The sequence below is a fragment of the Lepisosteus platostomus genome, chromosome 8 (genome assembly GCF_059453375.1).
Source record: "Lepisosteus platostomus isolate fLepPlt1 chromosome 8, fLepPlt1.hap1, whole genome shotgun sequence".
Taxonomy (NCBI): domain Eukaryota; kingdom Metazoa; phylum Chordata; class Actinopteri; order Semionotiformes; family Lepisosteidae; genus Lepisosteus; species Lepisosteus platostomus.
Window position 1 is genome coordinate 4,145,079 of NC_142618.1, and position 21,448 is coordinate 4,166,526.

A 21,448-nucleotide genomic window follows, 5' to 3' on the forward strand; every position below is an offset into this window, starting at 1 on the left:
CTTCAGGTAATATTGTAACAGAGATAACACAGCAGTATTGCCATTACCTGGGTAGTATGAATTGGGAACTGTTGTGCTGAGCGTATTTGTCTTCATTGTAAACGATGATGGTGAAGACACAGCTAAAAAGAAAGAAAATGAACAGAACAGAGGTAATTAGATTAAATTCTGTTTTTTTGAATATTTATATTTCACTAGAAATAGAAATATGTCTTCATTTAACACACCAGAAAGGAGAATCATGTATTCAGACTGTCTCCTTCAATATTTACAATACTGTTTTTTTAGTGCTCACATGTCATTCTTTCCATCTCACTAAGTGAGACCTAGTGCCTAATCTATCACTTGAGTTAATGGAGATAATGAAATTATCAGAAATATGCCCATTTCTAAGTTAAAACAACAACTTTTGGCTTCAATTTATATCATTTTCTGACACTCTCTGTATACCTTTTTATACTTGATAAATCTTGGTATCCAACCATTACGGCATCCATTTCAATTTACAGAATAATGGATTATCCAGACAGTTATTACAAAATTAAAAAAAGAAAAGGAATGAGGATGTGAGGATTTTAAAAATACTTTGAAGCAAAGAGCAAATATATCCCCAAAAATATTTTTTTGTTATTCTCTCAGTCACAGAACCTGGTTTTAGTCCTTTCACTACAAGAAGGTTCGCTGTAGGTGAACTTTACTTGTGCTTTAGTCTAGAAAACCACTTATACAAGTGTGCCGGATGAGGCCACTTCTTTAACTGGTTCATCAAAAGTACTGTGCTTGACAGCCTGTTCACCACATTATTGTAAATCTAATTTTAAATGGCTCAGTTCATCAACCCTAACAGCACATCAAGGGGTGTTGTGCAGCACCCAAAGCACTATGATGGAATAGAAGCTGTTTCATGAGCATCGAAAAGCTGAACAGAACTACAGAATTTTAATGAGTCTCATCAAATTAAAAATTAAAATCCGGATTTGGCTCTGGACAGCACTTCCAGTGGCTGGAGAGGAAACCGCAGTCTGGGATCGATTTGTGTTACCATGGCACAGCAACAGCAGAACTGCAAGACTTAGCAGCTTGGAGCCAGAAACGCCACTGAATTCCAACATCTCCAGATTGTTAAGAGTGAGAAAGGGATGAGTTTCTTTTCAGACCACGATTCAGTTTTGTTTTAAAAAAAAGGCATTGGAAGCAGAATATAAAGAATTGATTTCACATTAAAATAATAAATACAGTTTATAAAAAAATACTGTTGCCACATGACAGTTACAGTATGTTAGGAATTTGCTTAAAACAAAGGATAAGTTATATTAATTAACTTGTGGTGAAAACCATTAAGAAAGGAAAACTGTTCATTCATGTGTTGATTGTTAAATTCACAAGGTTTTTTAGTTGTCAGTTATGCTTCAATCTCATTTATGACTAATTTCCAATAAACTTACTTCTGCCATTGAGGTTGTGTGTGTCCATGAAGGAGAAAGCCTCATCACAGTTCGTCCCCTGTTCAGTGTAACTCTTGTCCATCGAGTTCACCATCACAGTCATCTCTTGTCTAGTGCTGCTCAAAGTCTCCTTGCGCTTCTTCGCAAGTTTCCTAAAAACAAAAAGTCAGGTGAATTATTTTAATACTCCAAACACAAAACTATTTCTGTGTTTCTGGGAAGTTCACTTAGTGACACATGGCCCCCGATCCTCCTAGTTTCTGCAGGCTATATTCATTAAGACATTAAACTTACAAAATATTCTACTTCTTTTTTCCTTAGTGCAAACTGTAAAATAACATGCCAATGATATTATATGAAGGCAGCTAGAGACTTTTAGCCACTTTTCTGATTTATATCTTGGTTCTCTCCCGTGCCCAACAGCTGCCGATATGATGGGAGAAGTTACCAGCTTCACACACACCTGCCTGACACTCAGTTTAGAGAGTTAAATGCCATGCTGTTTCTCACAGGGTAGGTCAACGTGTCTTATGAGATGTAAAAAGCACCTCAGTGGTCAGATGTGTCAAAAATGTGGTTGCCACAGTTTGGTGTCAAATGTGTAGATGAGAATTCAAGACCTGACGACACCCTTAAATGTCTAAATGACAATGCAGAAAATGGCCTAATGTGCTCTCCTGGGGCTGCATGTCAGAGAAGGGAGGCAGGCAATGTACTTACACCAAGGGGAATATGGAGATGTATGATAAAATTCTCTATAAAGATTTTGCCTGGAGCAACATAACATGTGGGCTCCCAGTATGTACTGTGTGCCGGCACGAATGTGATGCAGAGCGCACAGTGAAGGGATTCCCCAGGGTGGCTGAGAGAAAATGCACTGCAATCAACAGGCTTACAAAGGAAGCTAATTAAAGGTGTCAAGAAGAGGCCCTGTTAAACTAGCTGGAAGAAACTTGGAGAGCCAGGGGAAGGCAGCAGTGCAGTTTCTGCAGGTAGGAGAAAGCCTTTTCGGAGTAGATTTAAGAAAATATTACCTGAAAAGAAATTACTCAAATTAACTCCAAACAACACAAAGAACCCAATCAGGTTAGCAAAACCTGCAGCTATCTTATGGAGGCTGTAAGTCACGTGTCATGAAGATAACAGTGAATGTTCTGAATATTTTCTCAATAGGAGCAATTACTATCACTATAAAGAAGTGCCTCCTTTCCTCAGTTTGAAATACACTTCCTCCAGATTTCCACTGGAGCCCTTTAAGGATTCTGAACTCTTGGATCTGGTGGTCCCAAAGTAGCAACCTTTTTTCAAGATTAAAAAGGAAAAGTTCCTTTCACCTGTCATTATATCTGGTTGCTTTCTTATGGCCTGATTCCAGAGAATATTTTTTTTATACTGCTGGGACCAAAATTATAGGTCTTCCTTTTTTACAATTTTAATAATTTTATTATTACATAAAGAACTCTTTCATATATACTGTATAAAAGAGCAGATGGTTTTGTGTCTTCTAATTCACTTTTATTATTTTTAAGTCAAGCTTTCCAGTAGGTTTTACATTTTTAATCTTCTCATTTTGGACATTAAAGTCTTTATTGTTCAATTTGCCAGTACTGCAACTTATGACTCCGCTTGCAAAAGATGGAACACCTAGCAAGACAGTAAACAGAGTAATGCAATCTGTCACAAGCATCCAAAGAACACAGCCAGCTAATGTATTCATTATAATGTGCTGTAATAATGCCCCAATTTTCCCTAAAGATTCAGGAGCAGAGATTAGATACTATAAATCTGAAAGATCCTGTGCAGAAGACGGGTGGTGTAAAAGGGCAAATGAAGATCAGATCCACACCATATTGCACTATTTTAAGGAGCAAAAACAGAGAGCCTGTTGTGTGAGACAGATCTTGAGACCAGTCACGTCTGCCAAGAAGCTGATGAATCTATGCCATGTTTGTGGCACACCTCTTGGACTCCATTCATTTCTGATCAGTAATTCTCACTAGTAAACAGCCCTGAATCATCTAGCCTGTGATTTGTGCGTCTCTGTGTGGGTGGTCGTGTACATTTCTGTTAGTTCAGCTTCTCAAAGCTGCCAACACATCTGAAACAGCTGACGGCCAGCAAGCATTTTGTGAAGGCGGAGGTCCCCTGCAAACTCTAAATGACATTAAAACACATTTCTTCGCTGAAAGAACAAAAACAAAGGACAGCGATTCTGCGGCTTTAACACAGCCAGCGCTTTCTAAATGGTTACGTAAATCTGGTATTTTTTCCAAATTCTAACGGCAATTCTCTTAGAGCTCAAATCAGCGTTCCTTCTATGTAGAAGCCCGAGGGCAAAAAAGACTGCAGAAGTTCTAGAGACGAAGCTCACTAATGGAGTGATTCTCCGGTTATCTTTCAGGAGTATTCCCTACAGTATGAAGTAGTTCATAACAGGACCTAATACATTACAAAATTTGCAGAAACTGTGCATTTTCTTAATGACAGTATAAACAGCTGTCAGTCAAAACTGTTAAAAGATTTCCAACAGAAAAAGCTGATGTGTTTCTGTTTAATAATTCTTAACTGAAAACCAGTAAATCAAACCTTTTAGAAAAGGTTAAGACAAAAAAAACACTAAGCCAGAAATAGAATATTTCCAACACATTCTGTAAGCATGGAGCACCTCATAGTTTCTCAGTTTTTCTGGATCATACACCAGCATTTGGTTTTTGAGTGTTTCGAAAACACATCACTGCTGCACTCAATACACCCAGTTCTGCAAAACAAAGGTACAAGTACCCTGGTAGAGGAGATTGGCTTTCAAGCAAGGTGAAAGCAGTTTATACTTCTATCAGCAGCTAAACAACTTTGAACTACACTGCACCACTCCAGCCACCTCACGTTCTGTTGTTTGAGTAAGAGCAGGTGACAAATTGACAAATGAAATAAATGCAAAACTGACAGAGTGGAAAAAAAACATTTCAGGAAAAAAAATGTAGTTTTGCTTTGAATACAATGTCAGAAATAAAAAATAGCATCCTGGCAGCTCTTAAGAAAAAAAAAAGACTCATTCCATATTTCTCTTACACTCATTTGCTTTCATAAATGTGTTTATGCAGAGATCTTTTCATTTATTTGCAGAAGTAATACACCTACTGTACTCACTAAATACACTCAAAAGTCATCATAATCATTTTGAAAATGATAATGATTACTTCACAATAAAACAATACCTAAATCTGAGGCAAAAGCTACTCAATCCATTTTTCTGCAGAGATAATTATATATACAAATCACCAACACTCTGCTGTGATAAATTAGCAATATATTAAGCGAATTAAGAAATGATATGAGGGAAAATAAAAGCTTCTTTCACATGAAGAATTTCTGAGATGATAAAAATTCAAAGGATCAAAATTCCTTTTTAAAATGTAAAAGCCTAATTTGCAAATGGCAGCTTAGATTTAGTGCTACATTTGATCATCTGAATCTGCACTTATTTTAAAATACTTAGTTTAATTTGAGATTTGTCATAAAAATCTTTCCTTTGCCTCATTTCCATGCATCTGCTAAAATATAATTTTAAATTGGGACTTTTTATAAGAAAAAACAATGTTGCCTTGGATTAACCCCTTTAAAGCACTTACCAGGAAAGTGAATTATTCATGTGAAATTCAGACTGAAGAAAACACAATGTGCTGCAGTGATTATTGAGATAGTGTAACACTGCTTTGGCTTCAAAAGTACCTATTACAGTAAGTACATACAGCACAAAAATTAAGCAAATACATTCTAATCCAAAACATACTGATATAAATGTTGAGGTTACGTAAAAAGGCCAATATGGCGACAAAAACGTGTATGATTACAATTTGTTTAAACATTTCATGACTTAATCTGTTATTGGTGAGGACAAATAAACAGCAGCTCATTCACATCTCAATTATTAATCTGTATGCAAATAAATTACCACTACTGGCAATGGAAATTCACTTTACTGCGAATACACAGTATTTGCAGTCACGTTTCATCGGTCTGGGCCTGGTCAACACAGGGTGATGAGACCTCGATGAGAAAAATTAAACTGCTACTACAAAGTGCTGCTGGTGGACTAGGAGGCACGTCTGGACCAGAATCAAGATGTTTCTTCTCGACTATAATTTCCACAACCAATGTCCCAGAGGATTCACGAGGGACATTTTGTTTTAGGAAGTTCCAGTCCTCAATCGACACGTCAAATTGCGGTCCTGACTCATTAGTCATTACTGATCTCATGAACAGTTCATAGAAGTAATGACAGTAAATGAGAGGTTAATCCATGCTGAAAGGCACAAAGGAAATACTTGTTGACCCTTCTTCAGGTACAAAGGAGAGACAGAAAAGGTGCTAGTATATGAAGCAATGTAGAACAGAGCACATTTGGGTAACAACTGAATCCCTTCATAACTGCTACACGAGATGTTATAATGTTATAATTACATACTGTACATCATGTTTTACAGGGACATGCGCAAATGACATACTGTAAACTAAAGAAGAGGTCATGACATTCATTTGAGTGTTTCATCATACAAAAGCATTGCTATACATTCTTTCAAATGCCATTATGCACGTTATGCCATTTGCCCATCTCCCTGTAAAGCATGACGTAGAGTATGTGATTATAACCTCTTGTATAGCAGTTACGCAGAAATTATGAAGCCATTAAGCAGAAAAATTCAAATAAACCATTACCCAGCGGTTTACCCAGCGGTTAATCAATTACACACTGATGTAATTCACCATTCCCACCACTTCGTAACACCTACTGCAATCATAAGTTTTCCTTATTTATAATAAAGGTTCTTTCCCTTTATACTGTATATCCCTTTTCATCCCCAAGGATGTCCAAGAGCTTTACATACCCCTTCACCTACTACTGAAGCACCGCACCCATGGGGAGACACATAGCCACCATTACCGTAAGTGCCAGCATCTGCACTGCTCAACAGATCGGCTGGAGGACGTTCCGGCCAGATGTGCAACTGAACCAGACCACCACATTGACAAGGCTGGGCCTGGTCAGAACTGGGAAGGGGATACAGTACCTCCATGGAGAACCGAGTTACTCTTAGACGCTGTGTTCATGGACCAGTAAGTGGCTGAAGACTTTCTGGAGCAGAATTTCAAAATAATTTCCCTTGTATGCTGACTGGGAACACTTTGCTCTAGGTGTGTCTCCATCCTTCACTTGAGCTATTAAACCATAATCCTGACCGCTTGGCCATTAGAGATATCACATTGCCCAGTTCGTAAAGTGCCCTGGCTAAATACCACTATGGGGTGATATTACTGTATATATTGCACACACAGAGCCTTGCTAAAGTATTCAGACCCTTTTAAAAACTTCAGCATCCAATCAGCATTTGTACTGCAAACTCACATGCTCAAACAGAACATTTCTGAAGACAAAATGATTTTTTTGTCAGCAGATATTTTAAAGAAAGTCAATATTTTTTGCAAGGCCCTGCACATATACAAACACCATATTATTCATATGAAATTCCTACAGTCTTAGTAATATCAATTTCTTTTTATAGCAAGATCAAAACTGTTTTCCCCCTTGCTGATTAGAGCTTCTAAATGGTATTATCTTATACTTTTGTGTTACCTTTGCTTAAGAGAATTACCCTAACCTTTTGGCGTTTATCATGGTAAGTAGTACTGCTCTTTTGATTTAATGTGTGACCCCTGAATGCATTTTAATACATTCCGAGTTAATGGACAGCTATAAACTAATTAAGTGTTCCTGCAGTTATCTTTTCAAAATCAATCTTGTTTATTCAATTTAGCTGTGTTCGTATTCCATATGGTATAGAGCTCCCGCTGCCTAGGAACAGTCATTTGTTCAGAAGACCCAACAGGAAGCTAATAGTTTAACTGTTATTACAAATTTGTTTGACAAAACTGACATTTAATGTGCCCTGTCATATTGTGTGTAATCTGCAATTTACCCCAAGCAGACGGAGAGAGTGTTCGATTTTATTTACCATCTTGCAGTTAAAGGGAAATTAACTTTCCGCACTAAAGGAAAGATCGAGGATTTGGTAAAGCAATGATACTGAAACTAACAGACAATCTTAGGTTCAAATATCTAATTGTTTGCCCCTTCAACAAACAAGAACATCAAGAAGATCAACAGACTAACCTGTAATGTGAAGTGTGATCTAGAAACAATACTCCAGTTATTTAAACCTGCCAGACTGCAGAACTCCACTGAGCTGAGAGCTTGCTTTCCCACTATTACATTAAAGATCAGCTACCGTACACCCACACTTTATTTCAGAAAAAGTGAAATTCTCCATCACTGAAGCTGTCGTGCGGTGCACAATAATCTCTTGAGTAAAGTCTACACAGACAAAAGAGTCACCCTGAGAACTTACTGTAAAAACTTGAAATCTTAATTTCTACAATATAGTATGTTTTGGAAATAATTACAGAACATTAACATTATTTCCTCAATTGTAAATAATCAGCAGTGACTGTAAACAATGAAACTGACTGCAGGTCGTATAGCTGTCTCTGCATTCCACTTTCTATAGCAAGTTAAGGACTACCTAATGGGTGAATCAGTGACATTCATTGTAACCAGAAGTACTCGTAGAAATGATTTCAAAGTTTGTCAGTTTTGATTTTATTTTTGTTGTCAGCGGAGTGAAAATATTTCAGAAACTCAGGTAAACACGCAACATTAAAGAGTGCCTATACTGCACAGAAAACAGAAAAGAGGTCTAACTTTAGTCAAAACTGGCTAGTCAACATATCTTATTTCTCCAATTACAGAGCCAACAACAGCAAAATGTCATTTATATGGAATATCACAGTTTGGTGCTTCCTTGTTTAAGTCAATATGAACGGTACTGTACATACATGTCGATGAGACAAATTCGTGTAGAGCTTGTGAAAACAGGCTGCTGTTTTCTTCCTTTCCATTTAATTTAATCCTCACTCATGTATTATACATGACACCAACCTCAAATTAATGCCACCATCATTTAGTATTTATTTACCTAAGTTCACAGGCTAATACATTTCATATAGATTATTTCTGAAAGCATTTAATTTAAAGTAAGAAAGCAAGAAGATCTTTTCATCATTTACTCTATAGTGTTATCATTGTACCAAGCTATTACTTATTTTCTACTCCAGCAGTTTCCCTTTGTGTAAGAGCCTTTGCCTTATCACTTCTTGAGTTCAAGGTAGAGCTGCCCAGGCTCTTTCCTTTGTGCCTTTCAACCTCATCATCATTTCATTCATACTGTACATCTGGGAGGACAACCGCTGCACCCTTAACTGAAGAACTGGTGGACAGACCTATTCCTTTGCAAATGTCAGGACTCTTATAGTGCAATTGGATGGACACACACACACATAAAGAAGATGAAAATAAATGTGAACATGTTATTTAGAGGCTACCAATCATAATTAAGTTGGCAGATACACAGCTCCACTGTCCTGTTGCAAAGAGAAAGTGGAAATGAAAAGAGGGGGACAAAGACGATGAAAATAGGGAGCAAAAAACATCGCTGCCTTGAATCCTATTATACTGTACATTTAAAGAAACGTCATTACGTCTTACTCATCCTGCAGAAAAATTATATGATCCTAGAGTCATATAAAAGGTACTATGTCCTGTTACTTAAGCTAATAATCATTCTTTTGAAATTCCTTATCTTACATGAAAGCATATGCTTGAAATCGTTATTTGCCTGATAGGTTCCAAGTCGAGTTACTTTTCAACACCAATTTAAATTAAATCTAGGATTGTCAGTCATCGGTTTCAAATATATTATCGATAAGAGGGTTATCTTCCACACTGATATTGTCACGACGTCATGCCATGAGGTTTTTTCGGGTATGTTCTATAGGCAGAAAATATTCAGGTATATGCTAGTGAAATTACACACAAGAGCAAGACTTAAAATGACAAATATGATGAACACTTCAAGGAAATATTATTTGTGGGGATTATACACCATACTGCTTGTAAAACAGAAAAGACCCTGATGGGCAGGGATCTGTCCAAGTCACTGAAGGACACAGAAATCTAAAAACAGCATCATATATTTTACAGATATGAGGTAGCTGAATTCATCAAGCAGGTGAACGCCATTATGCTGAATATAGTCAAAATGTCCACTGTTTTTGCTTAAGACGGGTGTGCCTGTCGTCGAAAGTGTGCAGAATTGGTGCTGTCACTGTGTTTTCTTATGTCAAAACCGTTTCTTTTTTCTTTGACATGCAACTAAAGCAAACCAATCTGCTTTTAATTTCTTTAAAAGTCTTTATCATTATGGCCATTGAATAGATTCTCACAATCTCCAAATTGATATGATAATGGAGAAAAAATGCACACAAAGGAAAAGTCAAAACAGATTTTAGTTTTTGCATTTTCCCTTTTTTCTCTCCCTACAGTGTAACAGGAAGCACAACTTAAAACACTCAACAGCTTGAACAGGTCCTGCTGTGACGTGCTGCTAAGAAAACATATCCAACTTATATGCATATTAAATATATTCTTTAATATACAGCAGATTACTTCCTGAAAAAGGGTGTTATTTCTTTTAGTTCTTTAGTTTATATTTCTGAATTCCAGCCAGACAAAATGCTTATATTTTATATCCCAAAGAGACACTAAGCGTAGCTTACAAATAAAACTGTGCAAAAAAATGCAAAGCATTCTGTATCACAACAGCAAAAGAAATGAAAAAGCGGAAGTAGTTAGAAACAACAGGGGACAAAAAGAGGTTGAGAAAAGGAACAATAAACATGCTGAATGAATACAGTATATTCCAAAGACTATTACAACAGAAAAGAGCAAAGCCATGCCCATGTTACTGAAGAAGCCCAACTGGGTGATTTTAACAGAACTGAAACTGAGGTTCAATAACGGTTTGGAAGGTTTGAAAACAAGGCCTGAGGCCTACACATCTTCACCAAGTCTGCGATTTAGGTGATGGTTTTGTGACTTTGCTTAGAACACTGGAGATTTTGATCCAGCTATATCAAATCCTGAAGAGTATTCAATTTAAGAGAATACTTCAGGCTCAGTAGCAAATCAAAGACGTTAGGATGCAGACCAGAAAATGCTTCTTTAGACAAAGTGTTTTGAGTCCAGAACAGATTTCCTGGCCACACGTCCAGATGAATTTATAGATTACTTGGCAACTAAACTACCACACAAGTAAGATGGGCTGAGTGATCTCCTCTTGATTGCTTTTCTTACTGTATGATCTGATACTGTAATTTAACATTTGTCTCTTTACATACCCAAGAAAAAAAAAGTCCCCCCCCCTAGTAGTCACACCAGAGAATACTAAAGAGTTTAAAGTAAATCTCTTAGAAGTGTCTGACAGCCTTGCCTTGAATGACAAATCAAGATAACAAATACACAAAAGTAAATGAACAGACACAGCACTCGGATTCCTGTTATTTCTCTGTGCCGGAAGTCTAGGAAGACAAGATGCAAATAAGAGGAAGACATTTGACCCTAAAAGTGGAGTTCAATAAACACTGTGTGTTTATAGACGTGAACTTCATCCCACCTTGGTAGTGATAAAAGAGTTGACATTCTTCATCGTGAGAAGTGCCCACAAAACCTCCTCAGACTGCCTTCTATTTCCCACATCAGAATTACTGTATCTTTTAAAACAGACCATCTTGGGTGTGAGCCAAGATGAGTAACAGAAACTAAAGAAATAATAGCATGTATACTGAGAATATATTGCATGATTCACCTAATTAGTGCAAAATGCTTTATAAACTATTTTTGTGTGTGTTTAAACAACTGGACTGCTGTCCTTAATATTACTGGAACCAAGATGAACCATTTAGCCCAATTAGTGTCCATACAAAGCACAATGCAATTTATACTGTTGTCATACTTAATTTCTGGTTGACTACATAAACATTTTGTGGTGAATTAATCAGCAAGATGGACAAGGTATGAACACATCTTAAAGTAATTCCCTGGCAAACAAACTCTTTCCTGGAAAAAACAAATGCTTCGTGTTAACCCTGATGGTACAGCCTCTAAACTACCGCACAAGGGAACAAGTTGTACCATTTCTTCTTTCGTTGTACAAAGCTACCATTGAAGATCGAAGAGTGAGCTTTGTTTACAGTTACTCAGCTGCAGTGTTTTAGCTAAAAAAAGGCTGTGGTCAGAGTTCATTTCCTACTCAAGCTGAGCATGTCATAAATCAACAATATATTTCATAAGAAATCTCAGTGTTCAAACACATGCAATACACATGTAATAAACATGGGCATATAATACAATTTATTTTCTACGGCACTCACAACGTGTACAGCACTATCTCTCTTGAAGCAAGCTATCTAAATCGCCCTGATCATAGAAGTAGGCATGATGCAACCATGCACAGGTCTAAAGTTTAATTTGTTTTATTAAAGTAATGTAAGCAAAATAAAAGATGTTTTTTACCTCTGAGATCTGCTGAAATCTGGATCCTACTGTAATTTTGTAACTATAAACAGACACTGACAATCATTTCAGAGAAAGAAGAAACTATCCTGAATGAGTGTTGTAAAGGCCCAAACAAGATATTATTGTGGTTACAACAACACTGTGTATTATAATATATGCAAAATGACAAGTATCAGGATGGAAGCAAAAGACATTGCAACTGCACAATACTTTTTCAGATGAACACCGCTTTAATTTGTGGGAATAACCATCCCTTGGCTTAGATGTTAGAGTGACATCCAGACTCACAGAGTAAGAATAATTTGAAGTAGTCGTGTTAACTCCAGTGTCCTGACTAAATTGAGCTCCGGGTTTGTACAAACAGGCCCTACGTAAGTAGTCTCTTTGAAAAAGCTGCTGGATAAGATCGATGGATCACTGGCCTATGTACTACACTACCAAACAGGCCTCCTTTCATTTGTCAACCTTCTAATGTTCTTCATGTTCCCCTTGAACTCAACAGGTGACGCAGCTCCACACTTCTCTATCGGCCGTGCTGCATGGCGCCCAGGCGGGGGTGGAGCGGACGAGGGTGGCCCACTGCCAAAGGGATTCCTCGGGATGCACAGAACTGGGCAAATGAAAGGAATTATGGTCGTGACATCTCGCGCTGGCGGGCACTCAAGACAAAGCACAGTCTTTATGAAAATGTGCTTTGAAAACAGACACTATGCTTTGGATCCGTGGAAGCTCACCGCTCGCTGGCAGGGTCCTGCCCCTTGTTATTTCAAAGGATGGGAAGAGAAGGCAACTCTACACCTACAATACCAAACCGGTCAGGTGAATCACCTATTACACCATCCCAAGCTCAGGCTGGCTCTAGATCTCCTAATTAGAGAAGGCAGTCTAGGTGACCTCCCACCCCTTCAACCCGGACCTTTGCTCTTGGAAAGCTCACCCTAACATAGAGAAACTGCTCAACAGATTAACCTAACAAGCACATCTACAGTATGTGCCCCCCTGTTGCTTCCTAGATGTTTTGAAGATCATAAAATTAGCAATAAACAGACCCCTATTTGTTTTTAATACCATTAGGTTTGAAAGAGACCACTTCTGAAGTTTACAGTATATTTATTGAACTTGCCTTTATGCATCCTATGAAGGGCATGTTAACAAAACATCGTGATACAAGACGCCATGGTCTATATACAGTACTTGCACGTTACACGTTAATTGGATTTTATAATTGCAAAAAGAAAAGCTTGGAAAAAGGTTATGGGTGTTAATGAGTAAAACTCACTATTAAAATTTACTATAATTATGCAGACAGGGTTCCTAGGTTGAGAAACAATTCAAGTTAAAGTCGTAGTGCTTGTGTGTTCCCCCTTAGATGGATTAACATGCATCCTGATACACCCCTGTTTCTTTGATAGGCCCTAGCCCTTAACCAGGAATAAGCACATTTCTGATATTGTATGCTGACTTTACTCATACTAGGTTATTAAATATTAAATGTGTCACAATAACTCATTTTCTAATCTAATTACAGTTTTAAAAACTGTATATAAAGTCGTTGCAATCATTAAAAAAGGCAGTCAATGCCTAATTTGTCAGCATAATTCATTTCAGTGTGAAGAATACTTATATGAAATGAAAAAAAGAAGGTTTGGAAGTGACTTTTCTGGCAATATCTATTAATATGGTTGTAGGATTAGAATAGAGGTTGACATTCTGATTTTTCTTTTACAATATTAAGATTCGATATTACTTAAAAATTGTGTTGTATAATCTAAATTAAAAAGCAATATAGCCATTCATTTTTTTGTTGTATTAGTTTCACTTAAAGTAATGTCAATTACATGGAATATACTGTAACACCTTTTGGCCAAAGGTAGGTATTTTTGATATCAGACATTTCTGTTACACACAGGCAACATGTCTAGGGGACTGCAGGCAGGACAGTCTTTTTGCAGTATGAGCATTTCGTTTTAGCGAGGGCAAAAGGCAGTGGTGCAAGCTATACAGTATAAGTACAGCAGGCTGAACCAGTTAGATGTGCTGTTAAACTTAATGGACTGTGGCTGCCTGGGGCCAAGTTAAATGCTGAACTCTGGATCTTCTAAAAGCCTCAGACTTTCTTATTTATAAAGGTAAAATATAGCTTATATCTAGTACCTTGCAAAAGTATACACCCCTTTCCAAAGGTGTACCACTTAGCCAAATCACACATAATTGACACACATTTCTTAAAGTGAATATTCTTAGTCAAAACTTATGTGCTTAAACCTAACACTTTGAGCATTCAAAGAAATTAAATGTTAAAAAAAGCAAAAGAAAAATCTCAAACTAAAAATGTTGAATCAATACTTGATGGAAGCACCTTTGATGGCAGTTACAGCTATGGCTTTTTGGGCAAGTACAAATTTGCAGAAAGGGATTCTGTCATTTTCATCCATTCTTCTTTGCAAACTTACAGCAGCTGCAAAGTTTTGTCAAGCTGGTTGAGATATACTGTTATTTATGAACAGCAATTTTTAAGACCTGTTACAGATTTTCTATTGGATTCACATCATGACTTTAACCTGGTTAAAGGATTCTCAAGGACAGTCACTTTCATCCTGTTAGGCCACTCCAGTGTAGCTCTGGCCTTATGCTTGGGTCATTGTTTTGTTGAAAGGTGAGTTATCCCAGTTTCAGGACTTCAGCAGACTGAGCAGCCTGATTTAAACAATGTCTGGTACACAGTTCTTAATGATCAACTTCACAGTTCAAAGTGCTATTCAGTGTCTCTGACATTTTTAATACCACTCATTAGTTGTTTTGAAGGCTCCTCGGTCTTCACGACTGACGTAAAGTTTGCTTAAAATTCACTACCTGATTGAGGGACCTTACAGAGACGGACGTATTCATCTGAAATCATCTGAACCACTTCTGCTGCATACAGAGACCATTCAACTATTTATGTGACTTGTTAAAGTAATTTTGTGCGCCTGAACTTTTTGCCATAGCAAATGGGGTGAGTACACACTGTGTACAACCAACATTTATGGTTTTGATTTTTTCTTTCCACTTTATGCTGACATTCAACTTCTCTTCACCCATTCGAATGTATATAGGTTCATGAGTCAAAGAAGTGAAGTGCTGGTCATTTTAGACAGTTTCTATAGGACTGAGGAGATAATCAGATTCCCCAGATTATTTTAATAATTTATTTGGCTGGTGCTTCTGTCCAACTGACTGTCACACCAACTTATGTTCTTATCAGATTCTGTAACTGGATGCTTTACTGAAGTGATCTGAGTGATAAGACAACAATGCCCCACCCACAATTCGAACCCACAACCTTCCTGTTACGATTCTGAGTACTCTACAGTACTGCACTGCATTAGTTACAAGCGAGTTAAAAATCTCTGTGATTAGGTTTATGATATTTTATTTATATTATGTTTAAAAATAAACTTATTCTGCAAGATACCTTCCTGAGGGTGTTACATTGTACCAGCGAATGGCTGTCTTCACTATAACTCCTGTTTATACAAACCTTCACTTTGGTACCTCTGTGATTTACAGCTGGCACCACACACCATTTCAACAGTTTTCTTCTAACAGACGCTTATTCTCGGAGCAAATAAACTCACAATTTCCTCTCTGCAACTGCAGCATTCTTTTCAAAAACTCTTTCAAGGTTCCCTGTCATATCAACTTCTCAAAGAGATTTCTTCATTGTTTGATATTTTCTCCTATCATAAGGAAATATATGGTGTGAAACTGAAGTCTGCGCATTTAGTGATGGATATTAAAGAATGTCAGCCAGTCTCGGCTGTTTTTTTTGCATATATACATTTTCTGTACCTGTCTGCATAAATCTTATAATTGTGTTTTCTCTGAAGAATTCAAAGCATTTTTCTTTGAAAAATAATATCATTAGAATTGTTCTTCTAAAAAGGACTGACCATCCAAGTGTATATTGGGGTCCAAAGTAAAGTTTAATAGTCTAGAGAAGTCCTGGACATTCTGACATCAGAACAGCAGTATTGTAATACCATGTGATACACCATTCATGAAATCTCTCAATTCCCCAACCCTCATCTCTGTACTCACCCCCCTTTTAAAACTTAGCATCACGTGTAAATTGTGCAGGATGGAAATATCATAGTCTATCTTTTCCATGTTTCAAGTTCCCCATGTTGAGACGCTTCGCGAAAATATAATAGGAGGAAAAACACCAGGAAGCATGGGAACAAATCCTAGGATGGAACAGTAAAGACATTAGTAAAAGCCACTGTAGCCATGTGTTTTGTAACGGTGTTTTTTGTCATTCATTTCAAGTCACATGTAATCTAAGTTTTGGTTTCCAATCAAACCCATAATTGTCAGCAACCTTGTCCAATAAAAATTGTCAGTCAAAAGCATCCATCCATAAATAAGAAACAAATGCATAACCAGACTGTGATGCAAAACCAGTTTAAAAGCAGCTGAGTAAATGAATTATTTGGACTTCCTTTTTAAAAATATTTAGCAGAAGACATCCATATATGGTACATACTGTATAACAGTACGAAAAGCACTAACAACTCCATTCAAAAGTTTTATTTTTAAATGAGACTCAGCATTTGCATTGATACTGAAACTATATATACAGATCCCAGGACTAAGGACATCACTTAAAGCAATAATTATTGAAAGTGATAAAGCCTTTATTGTGATTACGCAGTCACTGGCAGTGACCTTTCAATTCATACAGAGATCTGAGCAGTGCATTATTTCCAGATGATCTTTTTGCCTGACCTAATATAGAGTACCAGACACTCAGTGATCCCGAGAAGGAAATAAGCTCAGCAGAAAATGATGCTTACTTTCAGCTAACTGAAATAAATACAGTATGGGCAGCTTTATAAGCCTCAGCGCACTCTGATGACTAGAGGGTGTTATACAGTGTATATATATATATGAATTACATATTTAATTGATTTTGCAATACAGCTGAACACATCTTTCAACCTTTTGTGGCACTTGTATTTGTTTCAGCTTATGCCAGGTATCCGAGGTAATGCGTGCAGCCACAGACCAGCAGGTGGCCCTCTTAATACTGTGCTGCTAAAGTCAGAATGCTGCCCAAACATGATGAGGAGAAATCATCATGTAAAGAGTCACTCTTTGGAGTGAGGTGTAAATACTTGATAATTAAGACATTATCAGGAAAAACAGGAGTGCTATCAGGCTGGACAACCTTAACTTCCCCATCTACTGTGATCAAGACATTTGTCATTTCACTTATCTTACCTATTCTGTGACTGATATACACGATCCCACAGCTTGCTGCAACACACAGTGGACAGAGTAGTTGTGTTCTGAAGTCTGTAGTCAATCACGTGTGAAAAGTTCCATGGCGATTTTCTTCCTAGAATGCCCCTTCTTGTGAATGGCAATCATGGATACACTAACATCCTATTTCATCATGCTCTTAGGAGCCAAAGTAACCTATTTAACCAACAGGCCCCCAGTTCTGTTTCAGGATCCTCATTTTAAAGAACCACATAACATATAAGCTCCTGGCTAATTCAATATTTTAACAAAGCTCTCGTCTCAAGAGAGACAATCAGTCCCAAGAAGAGCAACCAGGTACATTCTTTTAACTGTCCTACACTGGCAAGTTAAAAGAGCTGAATCTTTTTTATCTTGAATAGAGAAGACTAAGAAGGGATTTGATTCAAAGACTCAAAAGCCTCAAAGATATTGAGAAAGTCAACCCAGTGGATTCCATTAGAATCAACCCTGAAACCGGAGTAAAGAGATGGATAGTAAGGGGTGGAATATATAATTGTTATAGTAGTGAAAGTGGTAGTGAAAGTCTGGAACAAGCTATCTTGTTGTCAAAGCTGATACTACGGCTGACTTCAGTGAATGGGTGGATGAGATGCTATGATCAATTAGAAACCAAAAGAGATGCATGACATGAATGGCCTCCTTCTATTTATTTTATGTCATGCCCTGATTACTTATGAGAGCTACTGTATCTATAGCCTTGTAACTGATTGTAAGTGTACATTTAACTCAACAGGACAGTGCATGTAATTATGATTTAGTCTCTTTTTGGGAAATCATACACTAGTAAGTAAGTTAACATTTCAGATGCATCTATGGACAGACATGCAAAACAAGTCAGAATTCTCTTTTGTGTTCAAAGAGACAGAATTTGTGTTCTTGACAGAATTTAAAAGCTATTCACGAGGGCTTATTGTGAAACATTTTCCAGAGGAGTTCCATAAATTTCCATTAAAAACTGAAGATTAGGAAGAAGGAATATTGAAGGATTTGGAAGAATTTCCCACTTTTTTTTTATCATATTAGAAAAGTACTTTTTTTTATAAATGACTGATCTGAAAACTAGTGAATTAGTTTGTTTTCCTTGGCAAGCACTAAACATTTCTAGCTTGCAAACTCTTCAAATTGCATTTACTTGGGCTACTTACTAATTATCCTTAGATGAACACAAAGTGAAAAGGGGCAGACAGATAGCTTGTTTTATGTCGAGGCACTTATAACAGTGGAATCCTGTGTTAAACTATCTAAAACGACTGAATTCGAGAGGTCATTATCATGTAAACAGTGAGACTGAGAAGACACATAGCAATGACCCATCACCCTAATGAAAAGTGATTGTGCATATTCCCAACTCAGATAAGAAGACTGAGATTGCCTTTTTTTCCATCAAAATGCAGGGCCTGTCAGTGAAACAAATGTGCATTCGTTGTTGCAATTAATTTGATTCTTGTTCTGTGTAAGTCCTGCTTGTAGGATTTAATTAAGGCTTTCATGCACTCGGCACATTCAGTTAAATGCCTGTGTTTAATGGCTCTGTCTTTCAGCACAGAAACCACACTGAAATAATGAAGTTTACGACTTGTACACAGGGAAACCAGCTTAAAACAGAAAGCTGTGATTTATGTCCATTCATAATTTTTTCTCTATCATCCTTATGTGTTTTTTTTTACTTTTCTCTGTTCAAACTAAACAGAGAAACCTACAAAAGATTTTTAGAGGATTTTTGTCTGGAGTACGACACAGAGTTTAATGCTTTAGGACTGTAATTGCAATGATAATTGTAATTATAATGGATTGTAACACATTGCAATTGTAACAGCAATTGATATTAAAATTCAAACTGAATATAATTACAATCTAAATAACAATTTCATTACAATTGATAGTAACCGATTGCAGTTGTCATTGACTGTAATCAGTTTTAATTGTGACAATAATTAAGAATTAGCAGTGAAAGATGAAACAGAACACAAAGTACACAGAAGTGCATTTAAAAATGAGACCAGTAGGCACTTCTTTGGGTTGTAGAAGTCTGGAACAATATGTTGTTGAAGGCAATATCCTTCTAATGTCACAAATATATAATGTCTTCTTCCAATAAGCAGCCGGATGAGATCAACGAGGTCATTTAGCTAACAGCAGCCAAGAGCCTAGATGGGCTGAACAGCACTGACTGATCTGCAACAGTTTTTATGTCCTTAGAGTAACTGCAGAAAGGCAGACTTACTCTCTTGTAATCGAAAGAAACTAGGCTTCGCCTGCACAGAAATCACCTGCCCCCACACGCAGTGATCTCGTGCGGATCAAAGACACTCGGTTCAATATTTCATTAAACCCAGCTGAAACATAACAGCTCATTTTGTGAAAATGAATACTGATGTAAAGCAAACTTATAGCGCTGGATGGGTAAGTACTGAGCTGCATAATCTTTAGCAATTTAGCACATTGTAAGTTAAATGATGGTCCTTTCTATCTTTGATTTAAACAACTCAAAAAAGTGTCAGCAGGACACGTGTTTATGGGACACAGCATGGACAGCATACTAAGCGCTCAATTTTTCAGGTGAACCAAATATTTTCCGTGTTTTTTCAAATAGAAAAATAACCACATTTTTAAATAAAGTTAGACAGGAATACCTAAAATACCATTAGGTGTTTTAAACATTTTTATCATATTACGCCAAAGGGTAGTCAGTGACTAAGTTTTTTTCTAAAAAGAAAATCTTGTTAAGGTGTCACTTTCTTTTAATTCTTATCTTTTTCATGTCTTAAGCAGAAAGCTACAGCACATACAAAGATAAGGGCCATGAACTCGAAATGTCAGTGTAAGTTTGCTGAAATACGCCAGTTCTGCTGCACCTGAGATTAGCAATCCAGATGTCACAAAACATGGACTTTTTCTGATATGTCATTAGCTGCTGCTACTAAAACTCATTAGAGCACTGTGGTAATCTTAAAACTGTTTACTGAGATTTTCATTAATATAAAACAAAGAAACATTGGCATACGTCAGATTACGCAATGCATTAATATCTTGAAGCAAAATGGCATGCTCTTAGCCAGCTCAGTAAAGAAAGCTACAGTGAAATACTAAAATGAAAGGGTTCCATCTGCAACAGTATTTGCCAAATCGTAAATTAACTTCATTCCTATGCTCCAACAAAATACATACAGTATTTTATTTTTATGAAATAAAATGAACTGCCAAATAAACTTTATTGTCTTCCCTTGGCTATCAAAAACCTAGTCTAACCATTTATTCCATATGTAGCAAAAGAAAATGTAGTAGGAAATGAAAATCAAATTTATATGGAGATTTTTACAAAGCTACCCAAATACTGAATTAACAGCAGGGTACAAAGTGTGATACTTAAATCATGAAGATTTTTGAGGACCAACATTTCTGGTCATATTTGAACTGTCAGCTAGATATTTTTCTAATAGAAATATATGTCAAAAACAGATTAATTTAACAAAGACTGTTTTAGAAATGTGATTTTTAATACAGGAGAACACTTTAAAATATTGGTTTAGATGTCAAGAATAACATACTATGATCAGTATAATAACCAGTTTGATAAATATTATTCTTTCAGCAGCTTTCCCTCCTGGTTTCTCTTTGGTTAAAGGGCTGTGCCCAGATTCTACATAAATGAAAATGTGGGGTTTGCTTAAACCTTCAGTGAAAAGAAAGATATTAATTTCATAACACACTAGACACTAAACTGTAACTACAATGTAGCGGCAAAGGCACTTTTAATGAAGTTGAAATCATCACACTACAGTAAAAAAATAAGAACATACAGTATGTATGATCATCATGCCCTGTCGTCTTTAAAAAATAATGATGCATGTTCAATTCTCTTGAAAATATTCCCTTCAATAACAACACTTCTGAAGAGAGAGGTTTAAAGACAAACATGGTTATATAATTATCATTCTCACTACAGCAACAGTAAGTTTATACACCCATGTTTTACCTGCACGTAACTCCTACCACAGAAATGATGAACATGTGAAGACAGCACAGAATATGTGCACAGATTATTATTAATCTATTATTATTAATCTATTAATCTATTATTAATTTACACGGTCCAAAAACATCTTGGAGCACAATCTATTGGAAGCAAGTATCACGCAGTCGAGTGCTACAGCTGACAACAGATTGATAAGTGCCGCGGAACGCGCACTTAACTTCGGAGATTAACATGCCATCTTCGTGATCATGC

The 21,448-nt window shown here is 36.7% G+C and overlaps 1 protein-coding gene across 9 annotated transcripts in view; it reads right to left on the reverse strand.

Annotated features, from left to right (window-relative positions):
* The window catches only part of LOC148655534 (receptor-type tyrosine-protein phosphatase mu), a 240,857-nt gene that overhangs the window by 41,092 nt on the left and 178,317 nt on the right, over positions 1–21,448 (reverse strand). For all 9 annotated transcript variants that reach the window (XM_088642104.1, XM_088642103.1, XM_088642105.1 and 6 more), the window contains 2 exons: positions 1,446–1,597; positions 48–122 (listed from right to left, as the gene is read on the reverse strand). In XM_088642104.1, the coding sequence (XP_088498230.1) occupies positions 48–122; positions 1,446–1,597 (227 nt within the window). The remainder of the gene's footprint in view (positions 1–47; positions 123–1,445; positions 1,598–21,448) is intronic.